The sequence below is a fragment of the Manduca sexta genome, chromosome 8 (assembly GCF_014839805.1).
Source record: "Manduca sexta isolate Smith_Timp_Sample1 chromosome 8, JHU_Msex_v1.0, whole genome shotgun sequence".
Classification (NCBI taxonomy): Eukaryota; Metazoa; Arthropoda; class Insecta; order Lepidoptera; family Sphingidae; genus Manduca; species Manduca sexta.
The window spans coordinates 9335832-9355787 of NC_051122.1; the positions used below are offsets into that span (position 1 = coordinate 9335832).

The 19956-nt window shown below is 37.0% G+C and overlaps 1 protein-coding gene across 1 annotated transcript; it reads left to right on the plus strand.

The window, feature by feature from the left end:
- The first annotated feature begins 393 nt into the window (after nucleotides 1-393).
- Nucleotides 394-19254, plus strand: LOC115445381 (probable ATP-dependent RNA helicase DHX34). The gene is given in 22 exon segments (XM_030171620.2): nucleotides 394-1046; nucleotides 1259-1377; nucleotides 1667-1833; nucleotides 2346-2549; nucleotides 3911-4043; nucleotides 4197-4345; nucleotides 4778-4885; nucleotides 5155-5260; nucleotides 6719-6924; nucleotides 8047-8062; nucleotides 8065-8249; nucleotides 8524-8709; nucleotides 9944-10041; nucleotides 10322-10532; nucleotides 11090-11152; nucleotides 11610-11791; nucleotides 14350-14460; nucleotides 15095-15216; nucleotides 16380-16393; nucleotides 16395-16530; nucleotides 17104-17242; nucleotides 18956-19254. Coding segments are annotated over 22 exon segments (3453 nt in total). The 5' UTR covers nucleotides 394-534; the 3' UTR covers nucleotides 19242-19254.
- Nucleotides 19255-19956: the final 702 nt, after the last annotated feature.

The window sequence follows — 19956 nt, forward strand, 5'->3', positions numbered from 1 at the left end:
CGACTTAATTACTCTAGCAGGCTTTTACTCAACATTATATAAAAATCATTGATACAGATAACAATTCAACTTCCATAATCTAGATTCCTCAAGCTCAGGCATACTTTAGGTGAGTATGTTTATCATGCATTCGGGTATTGAATTCATTAATACCACCATTATTTAACAAATCCAACTTTGAACTGTTTTACGGATTTTATGGCGGTTTTAATATTTTATGCCATAAAATATTTAAATTTAAATGTCTAACATTCGCGTAAACATGAGAAATCATTATGCAAATCCAACTTTGACTTATGACTTGGCAGCATGATTTTAGATCTTCGCCAGTTCCTTGCTTGCGGATTGCATAAAATAAGTTACAAATGACAACTTTGACAAGCTGTTGACTCTGCTGTTGACAAGTGTCACTGATAAGCCGAGTAGGTACAAATAGCTATATAGTTTATAGTTTAATTTGGGTGATAGCTAGAATAAAAACAGTGTGCATTAAATTATATTTTCTATAAATTTCTTCTCTTTTGAAATACCAAAATGGGGCGAAGTCCTAGTCCTCGCCATAACACAAAAAGGAGGCGCCTAACTTCTCCTAGTAAAGATCGCCGCAACACAAGAATTAGCCCCACATCCACTCAAAGTACATCTAAAAATTTCGAGACAGAATTCAGTTTCTTTAATTATAAACGAGATCTAAACAAAATATTGCTATACAGCAATGAAAGTAACACAGTAGTTAATAGTTTGGAAGATTTTTGGGTATTTCTAAAGAAATACGAAGCTACAATGAGGAAAGCCGGCAAACCTATAGTCGATGTCCAAAATGATTCGGACACTTCAAAGTTTTCCAAATTCAATTGCATTAATTTCATAACAGTCATAAAATTCGTAGATACAGCTTCTGAAAAGCAGAGGAGGTTGGATAAAAAATTGTTTGAAGCATTTTTAAATGTGGTGTCGATTTACATTGATTTTAAGAATAAAGAGAAATATGAAAAATTAAAGAAACTGCGGCAAGCTCAACAGGAGTTGCCAGTGGCTAAATACAGGTAAATGAACTTACTACTTTGAATTCAGAATCTTGTATGTAGTCAGTTCAATAACCACAGTTGCTCAAAGGCAATGGCAATCCTCTACATAATTAACTTTGAATATTGCATCTGTAAATATTCTACAAATTTAAATAATTTTGTGTTTTAATTATTTATTCTTGTGGATCAAAATCTTAAAAATTATAAGCAATAAAAACTCCTTTTTTCAGACATGAAATTGTGTCAGCAGTACAAAATGAAAAGGTTGTGGTTATCGCGGGTGATACTGGATGTGGTAAATCAACACAAGTACCCCAGTATTTACATGAGGCGGGATTCCAGAATATTGGTAAGTTTGTTAAAATTTTCATTACCAAAAAAAAAAAAACTGTAAATCAGTTCTTGCTTCTTACTATAATAGCCTATTAATTACTTTTCAAATAAAAACATTTATACTACAAATAAAAACAATTATACTGGACCTATTTAGAAGTATGGTTTAAATTAAAAATTCATTTTCTAAATTGGTTAATGACAGAGTCCTGTGGTAACAAATATAAAATACATGTTGAATAAAGAACCGCTTCCTTTTTTCAAACAATTTATTTATGTTTTTTTATTAATTAATTTATCTCCAGCATGTACTCAACCAAGGAGGATAGCTTGCGTGTCCCTGTCAAAAAGAGTTGCATATGAGATGCTCACACAGTTTGAATCAAAAGTTGGGTATCAGATAAGATTTGAAAAAAGTAAGACATCGGATACAAAAATATGTTTCATCACTGAAGGACTGTTACTAAGACAGGTCAGGTAAAATGTAACCAGTAACTATGTTCTATTATAAACTATTTTTATTTTTGGTAATCTAGCAAAAAAATTGTGAATTACTGTTGATTCTGAGAGTGATATTATTCAACAAACTAGATGTCAATTTAATGCAAATAGCTCTTTCATTAGTAGAGAAGGCGTGTACCAAACAGTTGGGACAGATATAAATAATTTAATACCATTCAATTATTAAAATTAATAATAAATGAAATATTGAAGAAAAAAGCAGAATTAGTTAACTTACTTCTGCAAATACATTCAGGCAATCTAATTTTACAGCTGAACCTCCTCACCAATGATCCTGTAGTGCGATATTAAACAGATTTTTTTTTTAATTCTCACTTTCAACAAAAATATTACCTTGGTTGATTATTCTCGACGAGATTTATGAATAATAACAGATGGCAATCAGCCATACCAATGTCACAGCTGTACCTCATCACCAATAGGGCAATAGCGTGAGACTAAAACATTTCTTTTTAATTCTAGCTGTCATCAGAAAATTTACCTTCTTATGATGTGATTATTCTCGACGAGATTCATGAACGTCACCTAATGGGCGACTTTCTGTTGGGTGTGTTGAAATGTTTGATTCACACTCGTAACGACATTAAGTTGGTACTTATGTCCGCCACAATTAACATCAAACTATTTCAAGATTATTTTTCTGCTGAATCAGCTGTGGTTATACAAGTGAGTAGAAGTTATACTTTTATTTATATTATGCACTTGGATATGAATGCCTATCACAAAACATACATACAGACCAGGGATGTTATGGATATGAAATTTCGGATATGGATACGGATATGGATATAGGAATAAAATTATATCGGTTTCGGATACGGTTACGGATATGTAATTATTTCGGATTATCCGGTAGTTTCGGATAGTTTCGGTTACGGATATTAGATTAAAGTAAAATAAAAATATTATGTAATACAGTAGGGCGACGATTACTAACTATCGTTCGTCAGCATCGTCAATTATTAATTATCGATAAACTAATTGGGGGACATGGGTTTTTCGAAAGACCTCTGTGTTTTAATTTGAGATGCAGTTTCATTGATTTAGTGCCACCTCCCCTCTGTGAAAAGTTTTTATTACACTGTTTAAGTACATTTTGCAAAAGTACCTTCAGCTTGATCAAAAACTGTCCAAATTAAATTACTTTGGACGCATTTTTATAAATCAATTAAGTACGTAACACAACACTTTTCCTTCACTTTCCTAAATTAAGTACCTACCTACTCCTAAATAAAATAAAATACTATTTATGAATGAGATTATGTTATGATTAAAAATAACAAACTATACAAAATTAACGCGGGAGCGGTGATACAAAACCTGTCGGAACATATTATCCGTAACTTATCCGAAACTTTTATAACGGATACGGTTACGTTTACGGATATATTTTTATTTCGGATATCCGATAGTTTCGGTTACGGTTACGGAGCTCCATAACATCCCTGATACAGACTTTCATCTAATAATTTTTTTCTATCTATTCTTGGACAACTAGTAGATTAGGCTAAACCACACAATAGGTCTATGCTCTTACATTTGATTTCGAACATTGATTAACCAAACAGATTGGTTGAAGGTTCCCTTTGACAGGCTATAAGGACTTCTGCATAAAGCATATTGATTAAATAACAAGTTTTGTTACTTAACCCTTCCATACTTAATTTCCTTCTTACCACACAGATAAACAAGATTGATACTACAAATGTATATTTTTTATTGGTATACTGGTACATACATAGAAATATACAGTTCTATTAGCCAAATAGACCAGGTTTCCGAACATATGTCTTCCAATTAATTCGGATGATTGACTCTATATCTGTCAATAAATTTGTAATCAAACTAGTTGAAGCACTAGAACCATTGTTCTTGATAAGTGTAAAAACCGAAAACAATATTAAAGGTGTTCTTAACATGTGAATAACCTAGCATAGATGGTGAATTAATAATATTCTTTATGCAGTTTTCATCTAAAAAAATGATATACTAAATAAATATATAAAAATAAATAAATTTCATTTCAGGTGCCAGGCCGTTTATATTCTATTGAGCTGAATTATAAGCCAATATTGGTAGACGATAAACCCACTAGGGATGACAGACTTGACCCTCAGCCTTACATACAGATCATGCAACTAATCAACAGTAAATACCCAAGTAAGTTATTGAAGTTATAATTATTGGTAAGGAACCCATAAATCCTCCCCTCCCTTTAAAAATATCAATACGACTGCTATCCTTTATCTTTTTTTTAACTCAATTAAATTTATAGTTATATATATCTACAAATACTATGATTATAATTGACAGGTGACGAGAGAGGTGATCTATTGATCTTCATGTCCGGAGTACAGGAGATAACGACGATATGCGACGCGGCGCAGCAGTATGCGGAGAAATCTAAGAATTGGATAGTGCTGCCGTTGCACAGTGCGCTGTCTTTAGCTGAACAAGACAAGGTAATATTTTGTCTTCTTCTGACTGCACTTATTCGTATGAGGAATTGGCACATATTTTTTTCAAAGATACATACATTTATGTACAAAAGCGCCTAATAATTTTCGAATAGCAACTTTGTATGTCTATGACCGATTTCAATAAACAATTCCAGTCGATATTTCCGAGCGATTGAGAGATGAATACTACTTAGCGGGCCCCAACGCTAGGATGCTAGGATCAAAATATTACTAGGGTACCTATAATAAAGTTAAAAAACAAACTCCTCTTATTTTTATTCCTTTATTTTTTTTGTTCCAGTGTTGCTTTATTCTCAGTATTAGATTGAACATTATAATTGGGATTGTTTATTGAAATCTTTTATGAATGTGTCTGTTTATTTAAATAGCGCAACTGTAAAAAATATATAATGTAAAAAATTATGTGAATTTTAGGTATTCGACTATCCACCAGAGGGCGTTAGAAAATGCATAGTATCGACGAATATAGCAGAGACATCTGTTACTATAGATGGGATCAGATTTGTCATAGATTCTGGAAAGGTAATTTATTTATTTCTTAAAAAAATATTATGCTATTTAAAATAATTACTTATCTCCATTAGTTATGGAGTTAGGGTCATTTATGAAGGAAAGGTTTGTGAGTTTTTTGTTTGTTTATTGGTTTGTATACTTACCGATTATGAAAATAATTTCACTGACGGGAAGCTACATTTATTCTGATTGCGGAGCCGCGGGCAATAGCTAGTCAGAAATAAAAGAAAATCGATACTTGTTTACGTTTTTATAACTATATTATTTTGTGATGATAGGTAAAAGAAATGAGTTATGACTCCACCACGAAAATGCAGCGTTTAAAGGAGTTTTGGATATCGAAAGCCAGCGCCGATCAAAGGAAGGGTCGCGCTGGAAGAACAGGTATGTTTTTATTTTAATTTCACTGGGCATCGGTCTCTTCTACTGAGAGGGATTATTATTATTATTAGGGCTTCTCTTCTACTGAGAGGGATTAGGGTGTGGTCCACCACGCTGGCCTAGTGCGGATTGGCAGACTTCACATACTTTTCAAATAAGAGGACTTTTCAGGTATGCAAATTTACTTAAGATGTTTTCCTTCGGTATTAAAGCAAGCGATAATTCACAAAGACTACTTACATTTAGAAAAGTCAGAGGTGCCCTTGGGTTTTGAACCCGCAGACATTCGTTTCTACAGTCCGTTCTTCCACCAACCACGCTATCGCAGCTTATTTACAATATATATTTAACCGACTTAAAAAAAGGAGGAGGATCTCTAATTCACTGTATTTTTCTTTTTTATTGTGTTTGAAGCGGCGATAGCCTAGTTGGGTGTGGAACGGATTGCCAAGATGAATGTCCGCAGGTTCAAATCCCAAGGGCACACACCTCTGACTTTTCTAAAAAATCATGTGTGTATTCTTTGTGAATTTATCATTCGCTTTAACGGTGAAGGAAAACATCGTGAGGAAACCTGCACATCTGAAAGGTTCTCTATAGGAATTTCGAAGGTGTGTGATGTCTACCAATCCGCACTAGGCCAGCGTGGTGGACTAAGGCCTAATCCCTCTCAGCAGTAGAGGAGGCCCGTGCTCAGCAGTGGGCAAGTATATAATACAGGGCTGATATTATTATTATTATGTTGTATCTTTCCTGCGGGAAATCACGGCATAAAGGCCGGTCCTTTTGGAAGGCTTGCGAGGGGACATGGATCCAACACGTAGAGGCCCCTTTAAGATACATTACTCTAGTTGGGGTTTATACACCTTGCGAGTACTCTCTCTGTCTATACTTATGGAGGAAATACAGCCAAAGACAGCGCTTGCAAGGTGCAGGGACTATTGCAGAAAAGATGTGAATTATACTGGGTCTATGGATGGGATCTAGCTGGACTGGTTGCTGGGCTATTGATTGAGACAACGGGACGCCTGCCAAGTAAAATGTCTCAATCTTATGTATTCAAGGCAGGCGGTGACTTGCCCCCACTAGATGGGCATCCCATAAGTGGCGTAAGCCAAGGACGCAACACCGGTGTGGGTGGCTTAAGGGTGTCGAGAGGTGTGCACCGATTTCACCATCGCGGGTCGCTATCGCGTCCCGGAGCGGGTTTCCTCGCTATTACGCAGATTGAGCACTTCCACCCTGGAGCTGAGGTTCTTAGCTCTTGCGACTTCCACCCCTAGCCGGCCAGTTAAGGCAAGCCAAGGGTCAGGGGGTCTCATTTAGCCCCCACGGAATCAGGGAACGCGGTGTCGCCACTCACCGTCGGCTCGCCACAAAGCCGCCCCTGCGGGCTTATTATTATTATTATTGTGTTTGTTATCTCAGAACGTTTTTTAAATCGCCGTACTGTTTTCTCAGGTCCTGGAGTCTGCTATCGAATATATTCAGAACAGCAATACTCTGATATGGACGCGTTCAGTACTCCGGAGATATCGAGAGTGCCGCTAGCGTCGATACTGTTGCTCATGAGTTCGTTGGGAGTGAATGATGTGAGACGGTTCCCGTTTATCGACGCGCCACCAGAGGAGGCTATCGAAAATGCCCTTCTCGAGTTGAAGCAACATGTATGTAGAGCTTAGCTTTGTTTGGTCTGTTTGCTTCAGAAATATATGTTTCATGCGATTTATGAAATATAAGTGGTATACGGTTTATGCTATACAAACCTCACATTGTAACTCGCCGTGTACCTATAGTTGCACGGGCGAGTCAGCATTTTACGTTACTATGTCATTTTCATTATATCAATGTATTCACGTCAATTCACCTAACGCATTCATGCAATCAATATTACTTATATTTTAACTATTTTTAACAATCAACTTTTGTGAACTCAAATAAACAACGCTAAGTGATCGTCTTTGACTTCAACTCAACCTCAACAACATTAAAAGACTGTGTGGTAAACACCATAAAAGTGGGTATAAATGAGTTGGTAAGCAAAACTGGTTAGTTTTTTACATAAACATAGTCGTCATTGGTGACTCATTTACGACTTTTTACTATACTATAAGTCATTTCATACACGAAGACGCGCTCCACCACATTTGTACCATGGTGTTGCGTGGTGTTGCAGGGTTAGGGGACTGATCCAAGCCTCAACCTCGACGCTGTCTATCGTAGTGTGTGTGTCCTCATACTGCTCACGCACTCAATATAGGAACTGGCGTAAAATAACATAATTAACAAACGTAAAACACCGCCGTTCTACGAAGTCTGTAGTCGATGAACACTGAAGGAGGCTCCAATCATTATCTGCGACTAGACAAGCCACAAATTATTGTCAAGGATGATTCGCGAGGCTATTAAAATTGTTTAAATCAAGAATTTCAATAGAGAAGATGGTTGGAAGCTTGTACAAGCCTGGGATCTAGTTCTACATTTAATCAAATCGGAACCCAAAAGACCGGATGCTAGACTTAGACACTGTGAGCTTATTCTGCGTAGATCACACAGTCAACAGCTAAAAAATATTTTTTAAAAATTGTATAATTAATTAATTTTGTAACTTTGACTTGCGGGTAACCAACAGTTCAGTCCGCCCCGTGACTATGAAGGCAGCGAAATCATCGAAACGTCGGGAGAAAATAAATAATATTAATAACTTAGATAAAATCCGTAAATAGTATTATTTACATGTCTAACATTCGCGTAAACATAAGAAATAATTTAAATATATATATTTTCAGGGTGCGCTAACGTTTAATGAAAACTTACATCATTAGGCAAGGTACTTGCTAACTTACCAATAGAAGTATCGCTTGCCAAAGCGCTAGTAATAGGGAGTGCAACTCTGCCTGCCCACAAACGGGACTCGGCGTTAGCATTGACTGCGGCGCTCGGAGTTAGATCTATATTCACAAGGAACGCGCATCGGGATTTTGAATGTGAGGTAATTCTTTTTTACTTTTTAGGTTTGTGGCACTAGTCTTTTGAGCCGGTGTACTGCTGCGGTTTTTTATGCTTTTATTTTTTCTACAAGCAAACTACTTTAATAAGGCAATTGTTTTAAGCTGACCAGATTTCGCAGCGACTATATTAATTACTTAAAACTAAAGACATTATTTTTATTTACTATAAAACAATATTGTTCATGCAACTTTCCTATATCCGCTTCATTTTAGTCCACAGTAAAAAGTAATAAAGTGTATTTTTGTGCTTCACAGAACGCCCGCAAACCAGACGAATCCGATCACGGCGACCCTCTCACACTAGTGTCGTTGTACTGCGCGTGGTTGCGAGTGAAGTCGGAGGGCAGAGGTAGTGGCGCGTGGTGTTCGCGGCGCGGCGTCGAGCAGCAACGGTTGTACGAACTCACCAAGCTCGCCGCACAGCTACGGGGACTGTTGCAGGTCGGGTTTTGTTATAAATCACTTCGTGGCAATACGATCGTCATTCTAATACGTTATGACCTCATCTAGACTATTGGCGAATAAATATGAATTATGAATAACGTCGTGGCAGTACAATAGGGTACCGGACTAATTTTTGTTCTTTACTATTATCAAATATTTACATAATATAAATTATAACACAGAAGGAATTATTAAAATCCGTTAAAAATCAACAAGTTATAAGTCTTTGAATTTCGATGGAAGGGGTAATTAACAAGAAACAGAAAAGAGACGAAATACCCGCATGTGACGTCATCGGGAATTAAGACGCGTGCGAAAGAAAGAGATGAAGCGATATCCCCACATCACGCCCACTTCTGCACATTACAATATTTTAAATATGAATTACTCGCTCATTTTTTAACCATTTTTATGCAGTTTTCGCAGGAGTGCTTCTTTTTCGTATTATTAACCATTAGATATAGAATAATGTACAAAATCAAGCATAGGCCGGTCCCCTATTAGTATACATACCGCCATCTCGTCAACATCTATAGAACTAGGAGAAGACCTACGTGGTATTGACACAACAGTAGTGATTTATCGCATAGCAATCACGCAAGATGGCGATAAACGATCCTGGATTGCGATTACAGAATTTGAGCGACACGCTGCATATACCACCTCCGAATAGGAACCGTTGGAGATGCCGCGGCCGGCCACAAGCAACATCTGCCTGACTGGAGATCTTCCTCTTCCCTAGGGGAAATCAACTACCTACCTATAAGCCGCTACAATGTTTTTAAGATAGTTTTTCGTGTACGAAGACGCGCCCCACTACTTTCCCTAATCGTTGACAGTGTGTGTGAGCAGCGTGAGTCCACTCACACTACGACAGATAGCATTGAGTCTTGGATCAGTCCCTTCACCCCGCTGCAGCCTTTGTGGATGAAATGACGTATAAGCTGTTTACTAGTATTACTAGTATTAAATTAGATATCATCATTATGTTCAGTAATTACAATATTACAATGTTACATATACAATGTTCTTTAAATCAGTGCATGCTGTTGCTTAGAAGCAGAATTAGACTTACTAAATGAGATCTGTATACTACCTATCTACCTAGAGCCTTCGAAATCGTCTTATAAAATCACATATATTTATTTCCTTACTAAACCATGTTCGCCTGCGAAAGACCTATCATGCAAAGCCTTCGAAATTGTATTACAAAATCATATTTTTATTTCAGGACAATAATCTGATGGAAACTCAGGAACCGGAGACGATGTCGTCCGCGGAGAGAGCGCTTCGACACGGACAGTTAAAACAGTTGAAGGATATGAGAAGGTAACTACAGACCACAATTTGTTTATACCAACTTTTGTTTTCGAATTATCGGCCCTCTTCGCTAAAATGCTTTTAATTAAAGCCTTTAATTTAAAGCTAAAGAACTTTAGTCACAATCAGACCGGTTGACATTTTCACCTCGCTCGTGGGTTTCTGGAAAGAACATAAAAAGTTGTTTTTTCTTAACATAATAGTTAGGGCGAGGCAACTTTTTAAAACAACTTCCTACCAGAATTTTGTCTTGTCTAATCCTTACGAAAAAAAACTTTGTATATTTCAGGCAATACAAACAGAAAGCGGCCGAAGATTTAAAGCGAAAGAAACGTCTCAAAATGGACTCGTGGGAGATAGTGGACGAGCGAGCGAATGACGATGACAATGATTTGGACATACGCGATATAGAGTTTCGTATGACCAATGACGCGTCGAGGATACAAGCGCTTATAAGCGGCTCGAGCACTTCGAGCGGACGAGATTTGGTTATGTTAAAGGTATTTTGGAATGTCTGTTTGTCGTTTAATTCAGTCAGTTGATAAATAATTTTACGTTGGCTTATCAAAGGCCATTCATCGTGTATTCGTTTTTTTGTAGTAGGATATATTTTATATCCGGATAGCTACCACCATACACAGTGTTAAAACCCGCCGTAGTGGCCAGATAAGTGCCGCGTTCCGGGATCAGCCTGTGTATATCCGGTTCCAACAGGCCGGCATAATTGTGTCGACTGTCGAGGGGTAATCATCTCTCGTCAGTCGACATTCTATTGACCCCACTCCACTTACCATCAGGTGCAATGAGTAACTTTGTCGTGTTGATATAAAAAAAAATATTTGTTTATTGATTTATTCCATAGCTTTATTGTACACCATAAACAAAACACTGTCCTTAATGTTAAAAGAATAAAGGCTGAAAGAAGGTACAATTGGCGGTCTTATCGCTCGAGGCAATCCCTTACAGACAACTATTGGATGGAATAAGAGAGAATGATGAAAAAGGAAATTATATATATTAATTAATAGGAAATAATAAAAACTGTTTTGTGTTTTAGCTTGTCCTGTGCAGAGCGTTATACCCTCAGATTGCTGTAGCGGACGAGTTCAATCATTGCAAGGTAAGAATCAGCAGTAATAAGATGAAGTCATGGGGTGCTCGTAATCATAATTTTAGTAATATTGCTACTGTTTATGGAGTTCTAGCGGCGTAAAGGTTAACGCCACTGTAGAGGAACAGATGGTTACGTTCTTCTATGGAAGGGGAAGATTTCCAGTCAGGCATATGTTGCTTGTGACCGGCCGCGGCCCCTCCTACAGTTCCTATCCGGAGGTGGTATATATGCTGCACGCCGCGCAAATTGTGCAAGCGTAATTCAGGATCGATGTCGCCATCTGTCGTGATTGCTGTGTGATATCACTACAGTTGTGTCACTGCATAGATCCTCTTGCAGTTCCGGCGATGTTGACAAGATGGCGGTATATGCACTATCTGTACCGCCACAGAGTCTCATCTCTTACACTAGCCTAGCTCTCTCTTCCTCTCATTTATATAACCATTTCCAATTCTGTTTCCAGTCGCCATCCGAGCAGCTGTACCACACGTGGAGTAAGCCGTTCGTGTTCGTGCACCCCGCGTCGTACTTCGGCAAGCAGCCGCGCGCGCTGCAGCTCACGGAGGCGGACATACACACGGACGCGCCCGCCGGGTACAAGAGCCGCTTGCCACTATCGGACCGGCATCAGATATTGTGCTATTTGTGAGTTTCCATCTCATTTCTATGTCAAATAAGGTTAAAGACAAAAACTGAATAAATTATATTTAAATTTTATATTTTTGTCAATCACTTGAAAAGCTTACGTGACAGTTACGTACAACCATAAACTGCATAAAAACATAGATAAATATCAAGCACGAAGGTTTCTAATAAGATAAATACAAAATAATATAGATTAATTATTTGTATTATAATATTTAAATAGGGGACCGGACAAATTTTCAGAAGGTGTTTTAAATTGATCATTGTGGATATAAATAGCCAAGAAAAATAGGATTTTGCACAAATAAAGCTTAAAAAGTACATAAAACCATGCCTAAACGTTAAATAGCTATAATTCCCGCGCAAACGCTACATTATGTCATTTCGTCTCGTGTGACGTCATACGTGGATAAAGCAACTTGACAAGTCTTGTCATTTGGACAGTGATTCAATAATGCCAGATTAGGGTTATTTACCCTAGATTTAGGGTAAAACTGAATCAGCAGGGTATTTGTTTTATGGTAATTTTTGGGGTAATTCTACGAGTTAAGGTATTAAAGCTATTGTTTCACGGTATTGTAATAAATATTGAGCTAAGAGAAAGATGTTTCCTACAAAAATTGTAGGCCATGAAACAATTATAATTTTTTATTCAATACAATTTTCGTGTACAGCTAGTTGTTCCTAATAAAATGAGATAATTAAATTAATAATTATTGAAGTGGAAGTGAAGAAAGAAGTGGCGTCTGCATAGATAAGGATATAGAAAAAAAGTACCGAATTATTTATGATTGGTTTAAGGGTAAAATTTTAAAATCCAAATAATCCTGGGGTAAAGAGAAATTATGATCTGGCAACACTGCATAGACCGTGTTAATCTCAGGCAATCTGAGGTTACTGTGTAACAACCAGAATTGTATATAAATAAATATTCTATTCCATATCATGTGGCAGCTAAAACATAAATAAATACATCTCATAACCATAACTATAATACATACTATAATAAATACATCTCAAACCATATTTTTTTTTATTTACTTACATCAAAGTGATCCTCACAGAAGTAAATCGGTGAGTCTGCAGACATTCCGTCGTAGGTTCGTCTTGCTAACTGCAACCACTTTATTCGTATATCTGCTTTTCGTGGTACATCAATAAATAATTTGTTTGGTAAAGATATAGAAGTATTATTACATTCAGGTACGACGCACCAACGATATTTTTTGCGGTCCATTATGATTAACGATTAAACAATCTGTAAACGTTAAGCTGGAAGATAGTAACAACGTCCCATGTAAATTAATATTAATTATAAGAGCAGTTCTGTGTCAAAAAACACCTTTAAAGCATTAAAATAACACAACGCGGTATGACATCCAGATGACGTCTGTTTGTTTACATTTTACCCACGTGTGACGTCATGCGCCGTGATTGTGGTGTTTCATTTGCCGTAAAGAATAGACTAAAAATATTATAATTATTGTATTTTATTTATTGATTTAAAAATACAAATCACAACTCTTTTACAAAAACAAATATGAGATAATATTTTTAATATTACAAACTTTACTTTAAACTGAATTTCAGATTTTTTGGTAATACCTGTCCGGTCCCCTATTCCAACAATTTCTGAGTCAGTAAAAGACTCAGACCCAGCGGAAAAGTTCTGGAGTGGCAATCACGAACCGGAAGCCGTATGGTAGACCCCCCGAGATGGACCGACGACCTGGTGAGGGTCGCCGGAGTCCGATGGATGAGGATCCCAGAACCGGTCCCTATGGCGCTCAACAGAGGCCTATGTCCAGCAGTAGACGATTCCCGGCTGAAATGATGATGACTGACTCAGTGACGTGGTACTGTTGCATGGAGATCTCGAATTTGGTATCAATGTGGCAGATCAACTCTGGGTCTTTATTTTTATCGATCCGTGATTTGCATAATATTCAACTGGGTTGTGCAATTATGATTATTGGTTTGGACTGTTTGTGCTACAAATATGTTTGTTTTGAATAGCAGTAGTCGATAATAGTGTCCGGTTTGGCAATAGGCTTGCCCCGGGAGAAGATGCCAACACACACACATTTCGCCTATGTTAGGTATATAGGGGAAATTTGGGTGTTGTCATCAATTCATCATTGCCTAACCGTGAAAAAGGTATCCCCCCGAGGCAATTCTTGTGCGCTTGGTCTCCACACCAAATGTACGCCCATGCATGGGGGGACATTTGTCGCGGACCTAGACACACAGAGCGTGTCTATACCTCCATGGTTGCAAGTTCACATGGGGGTCTAACAGGGACTCGTTGAACATTTCCCTTCCTCTTCACTCCGCCCATCTTAGTATGGTCCTTTTCCTTCCCCCTTCTTTCCCCCCCCCTATTTCTCCTCTTCCTCTCTTCCTCCAGGGCTCTGCAGTCGTTAAGCCGGAGGGTTCGAAGTATCCCGTTCGCTCGTCCCCCCGGTGTGGACTGTGGTGTCTGTAACTAAAAAAAAAACGTGAATAAGGCGTGATGTTATGTATATCTTTAAGTTATATATGTATATTTTCATCTCCAGGTCGCTGTTGGAAACTACAAAGCCTTACATAGTGAACTCTATGCGCATGCCGGCCGCGCAGACTCTGTTACTGCTCGCGCACTCCATCGACACCAATATTGGATTTACCAGGTAAGAATTGTGTTGTACTCTCAATCGCCATTTGTAAGTAGAAGTAATAATGTAATGAAGCGATTACTGTGTCGTTTCTTTTTTAGATTTTATTAGCACTATAAGTAATCTTAAAGAGAAATTAAATAAAAAATTAAGGAAAGTAAGGAAATGAGCTGATCTTCATACGCCTGAGCAGATTTTTATTGATTAATTCAAAAACAAACTCCATCACATCAGCTTTCAAACAAAAAGCATCAAAATCGGTCCATTCGTTTGGGACCTGCAATGCCATAGACAAATACAGATACAAATCTTGAACTTATAACACCCTTCCTGGCGTCGAGGGGTTAAAAATAAGTGTATGTGAATGTCTATCTCTTTCCTTTTCTCTCTCATATCGCTAGCTCACTATTACAAGGTTCTATGTCTTTTACAGTGAAAATCTCCAATAATCAAGAAATAAATGAAGGGGAACCTCGAATTAAAGTTTTTTTCTAATTTTTTATGTATGAAAATTTGTAATTTAAATTTTGCAATATAAGTAAAAATTAACATAGGACCTTGTACTAGTGAGTCAGCAATATGCCTATGGTAATGTATAAAATTTATGGAAATGATTTTCGCTTAGTGTTAAAAAAATATATTTTTACAGAATAGTGTGCGACTCATGGTTGCTACTAGAATTTCCGTATCCCGAAACTGGTTTAAATTTGTTACTGAAAGCTGTTAAACTGCGACGGAGGTGGGACGCGTTGATAAACAGCCGGCTAGCAGGTAAACTATTGGATATGATTTACACACACACATGCACGCACGAACGCACGCACGTACGCACGAACGCACGCACGCACACGCATGCACGCACTCGAGAAATCGCGAGCAAATGCTAGTAATAATATATTTTTTGCTCTAAATTATCGCTCTCTTAATAGAATAACGACCTATTCCAAAATTGTTAATTTCTGGGAGTCGACCAAAAACACATTTCTGTTTGCGACCTTTTTTATTTTTCCTTTTATTTTCATGCTATAGCTTTCATTTTTGACTTATCTTTAACAATTTCAATTTTATAGCAACTTAAAAAAACGGTCGCAAACAGAAATGAGATTTTTGACAATTCCCACAAATTACAAATTTTGGAATAGGCCATTGTTTTATTAAGAGAGCGTTATATATTTGAACAATTTAATTTTTTACATTTAAACCTCACGATAATTTGTATTTGTTCTTATGATTCATGTTACTATAATTAATAAACGTCTAATATTTCTGAAATTACAAATGAAACATTTCAGTCTACCGGACATCTTAGTATTAATTGCACATAATTAGAGCGAGGGCTCTAGCATTATTCGTCGTAAAATTAATTTTGACCTTTTCGAGGCGTTTTTATTGGCAGGTTTTAGTTACTTCGTACCCTGTTTTAGTTAATTGATTACCTGCATAACAAGTGTTAGCATAATAGGTTGGGCGTTGCTTGCAAAACGAACCTTACTATTTTGTTTTTTTTTTTTTTTTATTTTATCACCCATAGTCATTACAAGATATCTATCCTATGTAGAAAAATATGTGTTTGTGTGTGTGTTAGTATAATCTTACATACACACGTCACGCTTTCTAGGTTGCGGAGGTGCAACCATTTTTCGCCTATATGTTCCGTCCCATAATGTGATAGAGTGCGAGCCTGTCGCCATATCGTGCACTAATTCCAGACTCCGAGCTGATATTGAGTAGAGAAACCGCATGACACTGCCCAACCTGGGATTCGAACCCAGTACCTTAGACCGATGTACCGCGCACGACACTGAGGTAGCATAAATTGTTAATTTCTGAAAACAAAGTAAATTATAATTACACAACTACACTATATTTAAGTACTATATTTTATTTTCCTTCCTAATTAAATCTGGTAGTTATTTTGAATATTTAACTTTCAGATGCAAGCCCAGCAAAAGTCAGTGGAAGGCGAATTAGAGAAACAGCGGACGACAAAGTTATCGTATGAAGAGCTGCAACACGACTTGTCATGCGATATCAGCTCTTATATGAACAGCCAAGTTTATTATACCATCAAGCGGCTATTGCCAGGTATGTTCAAAAAGGTGACCACAAACAACACTCTCTGGTAGCATATATTTTATATAGCGGATAGCGACCACCGTACACAGGGTGTTAAACCCGCCATAGTGGCTCACGTAAGTGTCGTTCCGGGATCAGCCGGTGTATATCCGAAACAGGCCGGCATAATTATGTCGACTGTCGAGGGGTAATCTCTCGTCAGTTGACATTCTATTGGACCCCACTTAATAACCATCAGATGCAGTGGCGTGACTGCCGTGCGTGTAAAAAAAAATTACTCATCCTCCATCAAATGGTGTTAAAAACTTTTTGTGGTAGGCAGCGGTGTGCGTTCCTCTGGTATTACTGACGTCCATGAACGACGGAAACCATTGACTATCAGGTTGACCGTTAGGTCGTCAGCCTTCGGACACAAAAAAAACTGGCTGAATACAAAGATGAAACATATATTTTTTTATATGACTAATATTTTAAATTAATTTATGTTTTAATAAATTCTATTTAACTATCCATAAATCAATCTCTTGACAATTTATTTTTCTATATTGACGCTTGTATATTTCCATGATTTATTTCGAGCAGGTGACCTCAAGGTCCTGTACCAGGGTGCTGATGAGGCGCATGCGAACGTCGATCCGAATCCATTCGACGAGGGTTACGCGTGTCACCCCAACGAGAAGAAAGGTGGCGTGTATGTCACCGACAACGTTGTTTATAACTGGTTGGTATATAAAAAAAATCATGATCATCATACAGTCGTAGGGACCGTTCAAGTATTACGTAACGCAATTTGGAGGGAAGGGGGGGCTTGTAAAACGTTACGATGCGTTACAGTAGCGGGAAGGGTGTCTGGTACAAAGTGTTATTTATTTATTTATCAATTAAGTACCACGAAAGCTTACAGCGGAAAAAAGACGCTTGAGTGAAAAAAAACATGTTAAAAATGTTCAATGTCGTTTGAACATTTTAAACATATGTTTTTTTTTAAAACAATAACAAATGTATTTTAGCGACTTTCCGGTATTTTGCGTAATATAATTGTGAATATTAAAAAAATTACACTTTAAAGTGTACACTTTTAAGTGACTGCCTCGGTGGCGTAGTTGTACTGCATGCCCGGTACAATAGCGCTCTGAGGTCCTGGGTTCGAATCCCGGGTCGGGCAAAGTGATATTTGGGTTTTTTCTGCTCAGTATCAGCCCGGAGTCTGGAATTTGTGCCCGATATGGCGATAGGCTCGCCCCCTATCACATCATGGGGCGGCACATACTTGGCGAAAAGTGGGTGCCCTGGTTGCGCCTCTGCATACCCCTTCGGGGATAAATGCGTGATGTTATATGTATGTATGTTAAAGTTACATTACTTTTAGGAGGGATGGCGGGAGCGTACAGAAAACATTACGACGCGTTACACAGGGGGTAGGGGGCTCAAAAATCTTCAAAAATTGCGTTACGTAATACTTGAACGGCCCTTATTTATAAAATTTTCGCAAAGCTATGCTTAGTTAAAACACAAATTTACTCGATCAGCTGTAAGTCGAAACCCGCCATCTTGCCTCTTAATAAGGCTTAAACTAGGAACCGGTGTTTTTGACAGCTATTTAAGCAATTTCTAACCACCTCTTAACGCTAAGACAAGTTTATAAGTAAGACTATATTCAGATTAATATAAAAATATTGTTGTGACATTTGTTGAAGAGTTGAAAATTAAATTCAATTGTAAGTTAAGTAGGTACATTTAAAAAGGTTCTATATATCCTAAAATCAATATTTATTAATTTACAATTATTATTTATTTATTTACATGAAACTAAAAGCTAACACAGATGTCGTTTGTACGAATATTATATGAAAGAAGGTCAATTAAAAATTGTCATAATGATCTGATAATGTAGATTAGGCGCGTCGAATCGAATAGAAGCGAATCGCATTAATTCTGCTTTACATTTACTATGATATTCATACATTATACACGCATATTCTTGAATATCTACAATACTGCCGTGGTAATCGAGAGGGCAGTAAGTTAAAGGCGGCCAATTTTTTATTTTTGATTTGATTTGTATGTTAAACGAAGTTTCTTCCTATCTAGGTTTCATACATCTACGTAAATTATTACTGCATTTTCTTGTTTCATAAACAGCAATCAGAACGATAAGTTGATCTAGTTGGCTATATAATAGAGCAGAACCGCCTTTTTTGCCGTACTGATTTCTCGATTATGACAAAATAAATATTATAACCATATCGCCCCGCATCCTTACAAGTTATTTAAATTAATAAAAAAAAATATAAGTAAATAAAAAAATATTTTTAAAAACTACTTTTAATTATATGCTGTAAAACATAACCTTTAAAATTAATCAGGCTTTGTTTTATTAATGCGAGATTTACTTTTGTCAAGATAAAGTTACATAATTATTGTATCTACACAGTGTGGTGGACACAGATTGGAGTTACAACAGCTATGAACAAACATACAGTTTGCCGTGGAAATGTTCGAAATGCGACCTTACGGTCTGCCTCTCACCGGTAGAACGACTGCAGCACACGCAATTCACCTGCTCATCTAGAACAGTCGAGAAAGAACCAGAAACTCCAAAAGTGGTGCGAGAAAATAAGCTCAACGCGATAGATTTTAAGTGCGAAAATTGTAGTGAGACATTATATTTGACGCCGGTGGAAATATTGAAGCATAAGATGGGTTGTAAAAAGAAATAAATATTGTAAAATAGAATTTGTTTTATTTGAATGTTAGGCATCTAAAATTAAATACAAAGGTCATTTATTTAGGATTGTAAATCGAACGATTAACAGCCGTTTTCAATAAACGATCCCTATCTCAATGGTCAATCTGATTCCGAGAATGAAGCAATTAAAATAACTTAATTGTAAGCGCGGCTAAAAACCTTTGTTCTGATTGGTCCATTTTTGAGATAGATAAAAAAAAAGATTGGGATCGTTTATAGGAAATGGCGATAATTAAATCGACGAGTGAAACCGTCAATGGTTTTTTTTTAAATACTAAGTGGTGAAGTTACCTATGAAACTTCGTCCTACAAAAAATTTTAATACACGTCGCCTGTCTTAATACAATTCGTGATCTGCATGCAGTCACGGGTCTATATAAGGGTTATTTGGGCTGTAGTCCAGGGCTCCGTGGATTGATGGGGCCCCCAGCCCCCATTAAAGACGATTGACAATAGTTATTGTTTGTGTCTGTTACATTAATATATTTTACTATCCTCCTTTTTCCTTCTATAGATACGGATAGTTCATAGAGTAAGTAATATACTACTTAAGATACATGGTTATCAAGATGAGAATTTTTTGATTAATTAGATAGGCCTCTTGTTGATTCTCCGTTTATGTTTGAATTTATTAAAATTATTTTAATTAATAATAGACTAATAACAATTAGTATGTGTAGTTGTAT